Below are 12,972 nucleotides of genomic sequence, written 5' to 3'. Positions count from 1 at the left end.
TGGCACATGACTTGGGTGTAACAGGTTGTCATAAACATCTGTTGAATGAAAACAAATAAGTGAAAAGAGCGGGTGTAGACTGCCTCCCTTGGTCAAGTATGGGATGCTAAGTTCTATCAGAAAAATTCGTACTTCATTTTAAATTTACTATGAAAAATTAGAGAACTGACAAAAATGAAAGAAAATAAATTTCAAGCAATAGAATAAACAAAAGGTGTCCTAAATTACTCTGGAATAGTAGGGCTAAAACTAAGACAAAAGATGACTTTTTATTTTTTTTGAAAATTGTTAGGAACTCTGAAATCATAATGAGCTTTAATTGTAATTATAATTTTTGTCAATCACATGGCCTAATGTCTAATTTTTATTTTCCCATATTTAGAATGCTAGTGAAGTAAGGTTATAAACTTTTTTATCTAAAGACGTTTTGGAGTTTAATAATGTCTATAACACTTAATAGGTACCTTGAAAATGTTTGGTTATTAGTAAGTCTCTTAGAATGTCTCTTGTGACCAATAATTTATAATTTCTAAGGATTTAAGTCTGGTATATTTCATGTCCAAATAAAAGAATATCATTGCAAAATGTTGCTTAGTACTCAATGCATGTCCATATTCATGTTGTTTCACAGCCTAACAAAAACAAACAAACAAAAAAGATGATTTACTAATTAGAAATTTCAATGGGTAGGGGACACATTTGAGTGGTATTTACCAGAAGACTAAAATCCTTGGTTTTTAATTTAAGTACTATTTAGAACTCAGAGATCAGTAAAAGTAGAAATAAGGCATTATAGCAAAAATTGAACTTAATATTGAAAATGTAATTAGATTTTCAATACAGTAATTACTAGCATTACCTATAGATGTATATTCTTTCTTTATGATATTTTTGTATGTCATCTACTAGACAAATGTAGCATCACTGAGGCCAGTGCCACAAGCAGTACAAAAGAATAAAAAAGACTTTGGATTTGTCTGATATTGTGTTGAAATACTTTATGCTGGTAACAAAACTATAACTAGGACATTAAAGATTTTAACTAAAGTGTATTTCAGTCTCTGCATCCAGTGGCCTCGTGAACTAAGTAAACCTGGAAACACCAAGTCCCAGTCACAATGAAAATTACTAAAAGTTGTTAACAGAATAGCAATTCTGTTTTTTACTATGACAGAGTAGACTACTAAGTAGTGTGTGCTTAATAATAGTATTTATTAAGTGTCAATGACTCTGTCATCTGTTAGAACTTCTCAAAACAACCCTATAAGGTGTAAGATGTTATAAGTTATGGTTATACTCAGTATACCGGTGAGCTAACAGGCTAAGAGGCTGAAGTACCTGCTGGGTCTCCAGTTAGTGAGCAAGAGAGCTGAAATTTGAGTCCAGGTTTAATTTGATTCTAGATCCTTTGTTCCTGTTACTTCATCAATCTGTTTCTCAATTGTGCAGAAAATAGGGGGGCTATTCTTCAAAATAAAAGCAATAATCAAACAAGTAATTATGTTGGATAAGCAGTGTAATAGTGAGATTTCAAGGTTGATTGCAGTATTTCTTCTATTCTCTCTTAACTGGCCTCACTCAGTCACTTGCTGTCTTTGCATGGAGCTTTGAAATTGTGGTTCAAAAAATGTCATTTAGGTCCTCGAATGATTGGTTCTTCACAAATCCAGAGATGAGTCACTTTTAACCATGCTGAATATTGGGAATTCAGTTAACTAAACGTTAACAAAATTTAAGTATTTTAAGAATGGATGAAAATAATAGTTCAGGTTAATATATATATGGAGATCTGAGTTAGAATAAAGGATTTCTTTACTTTCAGGGAAAACATACCCACTAATTAGTAAAATTAATAGACCAAAACTAAAGTTGCATGTGCTTATACTGTAATGATTATCATTTTAAAACTAGCTTTTTGCCTTCGAGCTATCGGGGTAAAGACCTACAGGAAAACTACTGTCGAAATCCTCGAGGGGAAGAAGGGGGACCGTGGTGTTTCACAAGCAATCCAGAGGTACGCTACGAAGTCTGTGACATTCCTCAGTGTTCAGAAGGTAAATGAGCCTGAATGCCGTGGGGGGCACTCTGCTCCTCCTTTCTGTAGAACTGCAACTCGCATTAAAGGTTAACAGAAACGAATCAAATCACGATAAATCTGTTGTTCATTCAAATGCAACTATAGTTGATTATTTGAGAATTTGACTCAAAATTTTAAAACCTGATTATCACCAGATTATTGCAAAATAATGGAGCAAGTTATCAGTTTGAGTTTCAACAGAGCCTAAGGCATCCTTCTGGGGAGAATAAAAGTTTGGGCTTCTTCATTTACTGTCTTGAGGTCACATACCTCAAAATCTGTTCCCACACATCACCTGAAAGGAGCTGAATGAAACGTAGCCCTTTCTGAGTAAAGCTAATTCTCTATTCATCCAGCTCCTGCTTCCACAGAAATTTTGTCAAACCTACCCTGAAGTGCTGTGGCAAGTGTTTATAGACCTGGAAGAGAATATGGGAGGAAATCACTGGAATTTGATACACTTGTGTGCCTTTGGGTGAAAATGTGACTAGAACCAAATCTGATACATAGATTAGAACACCACTGAGAATAGTATCTGAAGAGATCAAAGTGGGAGATCCCAAGCTGTCTTGAAGGCAGACACCCTAAATACATTCTATGTTTTACCTCCTCTCACAGCATAAGAGGGCACTGTCCTTACTTTTGCAGTGGAAACTGAATGACTGACAAGAAGAAAGAGTAATCATTTCAGCATTGTATATGGTTTCATTTTTTTTAGTTACCTGGCTACCTAATAGCTGGCTTTTTAGTTCTGTCAGAAACTAAAATTCTAAAAATCCAAATGAAACATGGATTAAATTCTGATAGAAATTTAGTAAGATTTGAAGTACTTGGGGTGGGGGCCTGCTGAAGTGCTGTCCAGTTTTTATAGTAAGATATCTTACCTATTTGTTGTTAACCAGTTTGGGGAGGAAATATTTCTCCCATAAATATCCATTTAATATCAGGTTGATATTTATCACATAAAAAGATGATCATTAGTTAATTGTCACAGAGAAGGTGAATTTATTTTCTGTTGTTAGTTAATTTAAAGTTCTTGACTTCATGTGCTAGATCCAATTCTATCTTTGTTTGTAAATTCTTACTTTCCATTCCATATCATATTCTGTTCACTATAACTTCTTCATTGTTTTCTTTTCTTTTAAAAATAATAAACTGATCTGTGATAACGTTATGAACAAGTCTGTTTTGTATGAATAAGTCTGTCATCAATGTTTGTCTTAAATTTACACATGGAAGAAAATAACCTACTTTTTGGGAACTGTCCATTATCACAGTTTACTGAGGTTAAAAGTCATTGCAACTTCTGTTACTGGTTTTGTTTGACCTGAGAAAGTGTTTTCAAGGGACGGTAACATGTTCAAATTTTAAACAGCTTAGATTTATGTGACCTGCCTAGTCTGTGTGAGAATGTGATTTTTCAACCTCTGGTTTATAAGAACCTTCATCAAAATACACTGGTATAGATCTGGACTGAGAGTCAACATAGAATAAATGTGCTAGAAGTAATTGTAAAAGTCCTATTTCCAGTTTTCAGTGTGTGTGAATTGAGCTGTGTTATTTAAATTCACATTATAATGAACAATGTTTTAGCAGGATTTTAATAAAGAAGATCTAAAATAAGAAGCATTGTCAATACATTAATAAAGAAAAACAGCTATTTATAAAATAAACAATATAAAATATACAAAATACTGTACATATGAAATACATTCCTATTAAAATACAAATCTAAGTGAGAAACCTCAAAATCCAGAATGATTATATAATATAATGGGTGAGCCACTTTTTTTTAATCTATGGATCTTAATTTGTTAAATGGCAAGTTCAAAGGTTACATCATTATGGATGAGGTAGTAATGAGCAAATCATTTTGTATATTTAAAATTAAGCAAGAAAAATAACGTGAAATTTTGAACTGTTGTTTTGAAAAGGACTTGTAAAACAGTATATATTTTTTGAAATATTTATAGCAATCAAACTCAGCTAAATAATTGTCTGAAATTTCTTTGAAAGTTTGAAGATATATACATATCTGATGTCCAATGAATAATATTATTTTCTTATAATTTAAAACTTTAAAATATATTAAGCATTCGAAAAGAAAATGAGTACTCTTATCTCATTTAAAACCTTATATAATTATATAAAGAGAAGAGGACCATTAATGTTTGATTCAAAGATTATAGAAAACTGAGTTACATAAAATCCAATTTCTTGCTTAAACATTTGCTTAGGATTAAACATAAAGCCATCACGAGTCATTGGAACAGATGTCTTTTTTATTATTTTCAAATATTTAAGCAAATTCTATTAAGTTGTAATCATTATTTTTTAATACCCTACACTTAAAATCCTAGATAATACTGCCAAAATCTTATGTGTGTAATTCCGTATTCTGTGTGGAGAAAGACTTTTAAAAACAAAGATAAATATAACCATTATTTGTAAATGTGGATTTGTGGGACTATCCATATTTTAAACATTCATTTTTACTTAAGTAATCACTAGCATGGATTTTTTCTGAGAGATAATTTCAAAATATCTGTTTTAGTCTGTAAACTCAGATCACTTGTAGTTTTATGATTGAGAAAAATGGAACACCATAGTTTTTGAGGTAGTTGGTTAGTATGATAAGAAAGATGTTAAGTAAATCCTACTTATGTTACAATTTATGTGTAGTTTTGTAGTTTCGTACTACTGTTTAGGTCAGAACTATATTTAGAAAAAATACTGTACTTATGAATAGAAATATTTATTTAGTTTCTGTTTATGTGATCTGGGACAGCATTTTACTTTTTTTATTTATTTGTTTTAAAGGGCAGAACTTGACAGAAGGGTTAAATAATACACTGGCTACAATAAAGAGAGCTCAAAGAAAACAGAGCAGGAGGGGCAATCTTTACCCTTTTTACTGCTGCATAGATCATACTTCAGCTGGTTCCTTGAGTAGGTAGACTTACTTTCCACTTGTACTGCTTAACGTGGAGCTGGGACAACTTAGAAGGTTCTTAGAATTCTGGAAGTTTGAAAAGTGACCATGAGTTGCAAATTTGGCTTTCTGGAGGTAATTTTTATGACAAACCTGGTGGCTTGATGGAATGCTGAAACAACAGCTTTTAAGCCTTGGATAAGAATAGCTAATCTATTTGCTTTCCCATGGCTCCTTTTCCATATCCTTCAACTGGTGGAACACCAATAGGAGGGCAACTTACTGTTGTAAACAAGAAGGCAAAGAGCAGTTGGGACAATGTTGAAAAAGTCAGGGGATTGACTTTCTGAAATTATTGTTATCAGTCTGTATTTAAGTATGACCAGTTAAAATATATAGGCAACATGCTAAAATATGTAGGCCAAAAGGCAATTAGAGAGAATGAAATGGACACTGGGCTGTGGGGTCAGAACACCTGTGTTCCAGACACTGGTTTGACATTCTCTGTTTTAGGTAAGTCCCTTAAAACTTTTGTAAGCCCTTTTTTTCCTAACTGTACCAACCAAATCTCTTTGTAAATGTTAAAATTACTGAATAATAAAAGAATATGTAACTAGAATATATTTAGCATCTCAGTTCTATCACAAAATACATTTAATTCTCACCCCAACAACAACTTTTATTGCCTACCAAAATCAAACATTATTCTTATTAACTTTTATTATTTTTAAAAATCTCGCTAGGTCTACAAACTGTCTCCATATTTATCTCTTCACTTTACTATAAACATAATATAATAATTCATGTTAGTGTACTATTTGGTGTTATTTTGTCCTTTTATAGCTTATCCAAATCTCACCCATCCTTCAAGGACCACATAAAATCCATTCTCTTCTAAAATGCCATTACTTTTAGAATAGAACAAATTATCTACAAACTTGCTACTCAACATGAGATCCAAGGACCAGATGCATCAGTATCCCCTGGGAGCTTGTTATTAATGCCCCAGCCCTGATCTCTGAATCAGAATGTGCCCTTTAACAAGATTTCTTTCTTTCTTTCTTTCTTTCTTTCTTTCTTTCTTTCTTTCTTTCTTTCTTTCTTTCTTTCTTTCTTTCTTTCTTTCTTTCTTTCTTTCTTTCTTTCTTTCTTCCTTAAACAAGATTTCAAAGTGACTTTTTATGCACTTAAAGTTTGGAGAATCGTGGGTCTGCTCCATTCAATTTGGAAAGTGGTCATAAGAAAATTAAAAACCCTGAAGTCCAGGAAAATGTTTTATAATAATCCCCAGAGTACAGCTTCCTAGAAAATAAGTTAATTTACTCCCATTAGAAAGAGATATACTCTTATAAACTGCATTTGAAGAATAGGTATATTCTGATTCCTGAGTACTATACAAGATTCGTAATTGTGTATGTGGATACTTATGTCTTATGTATGACCATAGTATTTTTCCATTCAATACAAAAGAGCATACAACAATGATAAATGTCACATAATTTTCTGTGAAGATATCAAACCTTATGTCCTTTAAGAAAAGGAAACTAAATAATCTGTACCTCATGGAAAGCTGAAATGTGATAATGCATAAACTATACTGAACATTTCCATGTGGAAATGACCTTGACCAAACAGAGAGCCTTTATCAATATACTCTTGGACCCCTCTCATTTACAGTTCAAGAGCTTACTGACTGTAGTCTGGGGAATCTCAGTATCAAATAAGAGGATCTGAATTGGTCCTTTGTTTTCATTCACAGGTTTCAACCTACATGTACAGAAGTAGATGGATCAAGCTAAATGGTCTCATGTTTTAGAAAGTTAATAGTTAATGTCCTATTAGATTACAAAAGTCAAAGATTCAAAAGTGATTATTCTAATATTGTATCCCAAATTATTACAAATGCTCGTTAGGCTAGATGCCAGTAGATAACACTGAACATTGATATCTTTGCTCCCTTTCAGCTAAAGTTAGATGATCAATAATCACAAGATACAAATGATGTGTTTGGGGAAATTTGCCTGATTCGTAGGAAAACCAAGCAATGATTTATTCCACAGGATGCCTGCTGTGCTACAAATCAACCTGTCCATTTGAGAAGCCTCTTTTCCAGCTAGTTGATATGACTCAGAGTTTTCAGTGTGATATAAGAGGCCAGCCAGAAGAGAACTATTAACCACACAAAATCATCAGTAAGGTCCTGCATAATTAGACCAGCTTATACATTTTAAAAGGAGTGAATACAAGAAGTTCAGTAGCAGGTCAGTTTCTATCCCAAGCTAGATAAGAATGTAAGCCTGCCTAGTTATTCAACATGGACGTTCACTAACAGAAAGCAGTTGTGGTGTCCTCTTTTAAAATATCCATGTTCTTTGAATAGTACCAGATTTCTGTCCAAAATTGGTCTCTCCACTCTATCTGGTCCTGATGTTGGCATTAGCTGTGGGAGTACACTGTGTACTCATTTTAAAAGTTGTGTATTTTCTACGTATGTGACTGGAGGTTAAATTGAGAGAGGAGCGTATTGTACTGACAGTATAGATACTGATATCCTGGCATTTTAGACCAACAGGGAAAATCCTCAAGGTTCTGCCTTATATTTCCAGTTTCTGGATACCTTTCAGACAGTTATTGGAACATTAGAAAGGTAGCATGCTGGCCCTGTGGTAAATCTGTCGGACATTGAGTACAAAAACCCACTTAAACTATATGAGCAGTTCTGTAAGGAGTATTTCATGTCACTCTTTATGGACATTAGGCTCTAATTTAAAGTTAAAATGAGATGTAAGGTTTTCTAAAAATCTCTTTGCTAAACAGGTGATTTACTGTTCTTTAAATGGAACAGTGATGTGCTTGATTTTTCTGTCAGAAGCAATTAACATGCCGTACTTTAATTTTATTAGTTGAATGCATGACCTGCAATGGGGAAAGTTACCGAGGTCCCATGGATCATACAGAATCAGGCAAGATTTGTCAGCGCTGGGATCATCAGACGCCACATCGGCACAAATTCTTGCCAGAAAGGTAAAAGACCACCAAATCATGCTTCTGATGACTCTTTTTACAAACTGTTATTTGCTCCATGAAAAACTGCCGTATAAATCTTTATATGATGTTATCTGGAAAGTCTTGGGCAAAAGGGTTTATGATGAGTTATATGAGAATGATGGCTACACTTTCAACTGGGCTTGGCTGACTAGATAAGATTCTAGAAATCAGGATGGTCTGGGACACAGGAGCAACAGTGGGATGTGGAAAGGAAGCACAAACAGGAAAAAGACAGAGGCCCATTCGATAATGACCACTTTGACAAGTTTGAGTTGTAGCAGGAGGCGTTATTGCCAAATATAAGCCCATCTCCTAGAACCACATCTTCAGTGACAAATGGGCTCATATGTGTGACAATATGACAGAGGTCATTCCCATAGAAAGGGAATGAGATGGTAGAGCAAATAGTTCTTTAGCTGCTTTATTCTGGTGTATTTTGAGATTGCCAGTCTGGAGAAGTCAGAAGTAGGTGTTGAGCTTAAATGGTTAAAAAACAAAAAGTCTACTTTTGCCCATTCATTTCACATGAAACATTTTAGTTGAAAAACAAATTCTCTTATTTGTATTATAAAAATAAAAATACAAATAATTGCAGAGGAAACTCTATCCCTGCCTTTGTCTGGAAATTGCTGAAAGGTATTTTTATTCTTTCTTCTTCCTCTATCTTTTTGTTTATAGTTCTTCTAAATGAAATTAAAACTCTGCTTTATTTTTAAGTGCATCTCTCGCCTTTCAAGTGAGAGCAGAAGGGACATGGTAGCAATTAAAATCAAGTCACCAATTCGGGCCCCTGTTAATTTAAAGGGAGGAGGGAGTATAGAGAAAGTGGTGTGATGGTTTGTCTCTTGCTCTGGTGGAGGTTAGGGCATGACCTATAAAGGTCTCTAGTTCCAGAATTGAGCTATCATTAGTAACAGAGCTATTGAAACCTATCTTTCAGTTTAAACTTTAAGCCTGCCATCGAAGAGGACCTGTTTTCTTAATGAGCATTTAACATGAGGTCATGTTTATGTAATCTATCCTTAATTGGGCTTTGTGAAAAGGGGATTTGGTTTGGGACCTCGCTATACTTGGTAGAATATAAAAGTTAATAGATTCAATTCTCCATTATTAGCCTTCCTCATCAGGTAAAACACACAGGATCTGTTTTTTCCCCAACTGGTAGTATCCAAGCTACATCAAAAGTTACTTAGTGAGCTGAGGGCTGGGTGGTGTTTCCAGGCAGATTTACATGACACTTTTCTTCGTGTGGTTTGCAGATATCCCGACAAGGGCTTTGATGATAATTATTGCCGCAATCCTGACGGCAAGCCGAGGCCATGGTGCTACACTCTTGACCCTGACACCCCTTGGGAGTACTGTGCAATTAAAATGTGCGGTAAGTTAGGATCAAATTTATTGCTTCCTTTTCCTCTCAGACTAGATCTAAGCAGGTGGTTATTAGTGAGACAGGTTAACAACTATTTTGCTTGATGTTTTAATGTGTGTAGGTTTTAATATTTAAAAATGTGTTACATAATCCTACTCAAACTTTTGAATTTCAGAGAGCCATTATTTTGTAAGAGGTAAATATGCAAGTGCACACATATCCACAAAACTTTTATACTTATTGCAAAGACTAAGCATTCTTACATTATCAAGAAAAAGAAAAAGAAAATCCAGAGAATGAGGAAAAGATCAGGGATGATATGCAGTATCATAATGCCATTAGGGCTGGAAACGCTGGGACCTTAGATGCTTACCTTCCAGTCCTGTATCCTTTCCCTACCTGTAGCTGTCCTCCCCAGACATAACGTGAGCCATCAACCGACTGTGAACCTCTTCTTGTGCATGATAGAGGCTGCAACGGAGAAGGAGAAGTCTAGAGGAAGATTCTCACAGACAGCTTTAATCTCTAGCAGCTGATCCCTCCTTCTATGGCTGTCCTTGTACACAGCCTGCATTCTGCTCCAACCTGTCTTTTAACAGTCCTACAGTCCTTTTCTATATACTGTCCTTTGTCCCATCCTCCTGAATTTATGATAAAAAGCTTCTTTTCTCACTTGTTTTGTGGTATCCCTTCAAATCTGTATACTTGGTCTTCTCCTCCATGGTCAACTCACACATTTTTACTCTTCTCTGAAATAATACTATTGGATAATAATTAGATATAGATATGTTTTTATTTCTATGAGTGCAGGTCTTGTTTATTCAACTGAATCTTAAAATGCTTTAAGACCAGTAGAATTGCATAAATTTAGTAATTAAGTAATAATGTTATAAATTGACTTGATAATATAGTTATATCTTTATATATGTGTATCTATATATTAGATATATATTAGATAGTATCTATGTATTAGATATATCCATATATACACATACATACATATATACATATACATATATATATACATATATATATATATATATATATATATAGAGAGAGAGAGAGAGAGAGAGAGAGAGAGATACATAATATACATATAATCATATACCAGCATCCAGAATAACTATACAATTATGAGGATAGGGACATGTATTTGTGTATTTCCCTAGAACAGCAGATGGGGATATTCCTTTGAACAAACCTAGTTTAGTGTTATCCACCATATGATATTGCCAAGGTAAATCTCTCTCCACTTAGACCTGATAATAAAAGGAAGTGTTTTGGGCGACTCAAATAAAGCCCATAGAAAGGGGATGTGTCTGGCATATGTGAAATAACTGCAGAATCTGGAAGGCTTTCAATGTGAACACAGTGTTCCAAAGAAATTGAATCATCTGTTTGATCCTTTAAAATAAAAGACGAGTCCTGTGACAGTGTTTCTCTATATAGGTTGAATTAGATTCACCAGTTGACTTTTTAAATCTTGTTCATCTTTCCATCATTTTAAGCCATTCAGGTACAGTAACCCAACTGTTTTCCTTCCATTTTATTGTTATGTGTGTGTTAGGTACTCTTATAATTTGTCTCTGGAATAAGACCAGTATAAATACACACACACACACACACACACACACACACACACACACACCCCTGCACATTCAACTTCCATTGGGCACACACACACCAAAAATATCCAAGTGTTGCCCTCCTCTTCATTTTCCAACCAATCTTGGGTTATTTTTAAAAGACATTGGGAGAAGAAATAAATAGAATATGACACTTCTTAACTATTACATAGATTTTTTTTCCCCTTTCTGTCCAAGGAAGAGTTGGCTAATTATGCAAGTGACTTACAATAATTCTGATGGCTTTGTTAAACAGAGGGTGGTATTTATAGGATTTTAATTCTACGAAAATGGTGATAGAAGCCAAACCTAAATAGTCAAGAATAAAATAATCATTTGAGCTTTGGGAATATTTTAGAAGTAATTTATTATAGGGAAATTTTAGTTTGTGAAATTATAGAGAGACTATACTTTTATTCAAATAAATAAAAGTTGACATTTTGGAATTCTGGAAAGTATGAGATAATGTTTTATGAATATTCTTCCAAATATTTTAGATTTCATATACAGTAAAACCTATAATAAAGTCCTCAGGTCCTTTGAAATCCCAGTGTTTTCTACCACATGACCCTCTCCACAATATGTCAGTTTACTTCTTCAAGCCTAGCAGGATAGCTTTCTGTTACTTTGAGCCTGTGACCTCTACACCCTCTTGTAAATAGCTTGCTTGATTAGGTCTGCTCTGCCTAGGGTAATTTTCCTTTAATTAATTCAAAGTCAATTGATTAGGGACTTTAATTACATTGGCAAAATCTCATTTTTGTGAAGCTAATATAAGCTAATAAGCTAATAATCAGGGTGACTCTCCCATGATATTCACAAGTTCCACCCACACTTAAGGGGAGGGAGTTATACAGAGTATACACTGGTGGGTGGCAATCTTGGGTTCCTTTACTGCAGTCTGCATACCACACACATATTTACATGCACTGGTTGTAACAGAATATTATCACTTTTTATTTGTATCATTCAGTTCATGGGCGGGCTTTGTGGTTATTTATGAGTCCTGACTGCTTGAATTCATTCTGAGTTTTCAATGTTTGAAGAAACAAATAAGAGTTGATTAAGTCACTTATCCTCTCTACAGTTAAAGGAGGGTTTTTAAACTCTTGTTTCATTATATGATATCTGTATTAAAAAATGATAACTGCCACTATTTATTTAACACCTACTGAGAGGTGCTTTCCACCTATTATCAATAATCCTGATTTCAGTTTTACAAAACGGCTGTGATTATGCCAGTGAGGGAAGATGGGTGGAGCATCACTGCAATATTCAAGATGTGGTAATTAGGTTGATATGGGTAGGGATGAGCTGAAAACAGAGAAATGGAAGAAAATAAAAAAAGATAAGATTGATGTGAGGCAGATCAAGTAGGAGCCAAAAGTGGCTCATCCAGTTCCCATGAGAAACCCTGAAATATTAAGCAGAGAATGGTCTTATCTGATGCTTTGTGATCTAGAATAGTAGTCTCCAAATTGGTGTCAGTGACACCCCAGGGAGCACAATGACTCTCCTAAAGGTCTGGGGGCATGGATAGCTCAAAGGGCTTAAATTCTGCCTCCTCTACTTCAGTATAAATTCTTTCCTAAAGTCTTCTGTTTAAGATGCATATTTTCCTAAGGAGTCAGTCAAGGTCAACATCCTACCTTCCCATTCACAACCACTCTTTCCTACTTTATTGAGCAAAGGCAGACTGCATTCCCTCCTGAATTTTAATGTGGTGCATTGTCCTGGGGTGTAGAAAACTTGGGGGCACTAAACAAAGAGATCTTTGAAAATACTGTATAAGTTGTTTATCATTTATATACTGGTTCCAACAAATATATAATTTGAATATATGCATATATGTGTATACATATACATATATACACACATATATATGAGTATATATATATATACATACATACATATATACATG

The 12,972-nt window shown here is 34.2% G+C and overlaps 1 protein-coding gene across 2 annotated transcripts in view; it reads left to right on the top strand.

The window, feature by feature from the left end:
- HGF (hepatocyte growth factor) overlaps positions 1–12,972 on the top strand; it is a 68,288-nt gene that overhangs the window by 15,235 nt on the left and 40,081 nt on the right. Inside the window, exons 6-8 of one of the 2 annotated variants that reach the window (XM_019746907.2) lie at positions 1,912–2,054; positions 7,913–8,033; positions 9,317–9,435. In XM_019746907.2, the coding sequence (XP_019602466.1) occupies positions 1,912–2,054; positions 7,913–8,033; positions 9,317–9,435 (383 nt within the window). The remainder of the gene's footprint in view (positions 1–1,911; positions 2,055–7,912; positions 8,034–9,316; positions 9,436–12,972) is intronic. The other variant, XM_019746908.2, reaches the window with a different exon arrangement.

This window comes from Rhinolophus sinicus, linkage group LG09 (genome assembly GCF_036562045.2).
Source record: "Rhinolophus sinicus isolate RSC01 linkage group LG09, ASM3656204v1, whole genome shotgun sequence".
NCBI lineage: Eukaryota > Metazoa > Chordata > Mammalia > Chiroptera > Rhinolophidae > Rhinolophus > Rhinolophus sinicus.
The sequence above is the reverse complement of the archived record's forward strand: the minus strand, read 5'-3'. Positions and strand labels throughout refer to the sequence as shown.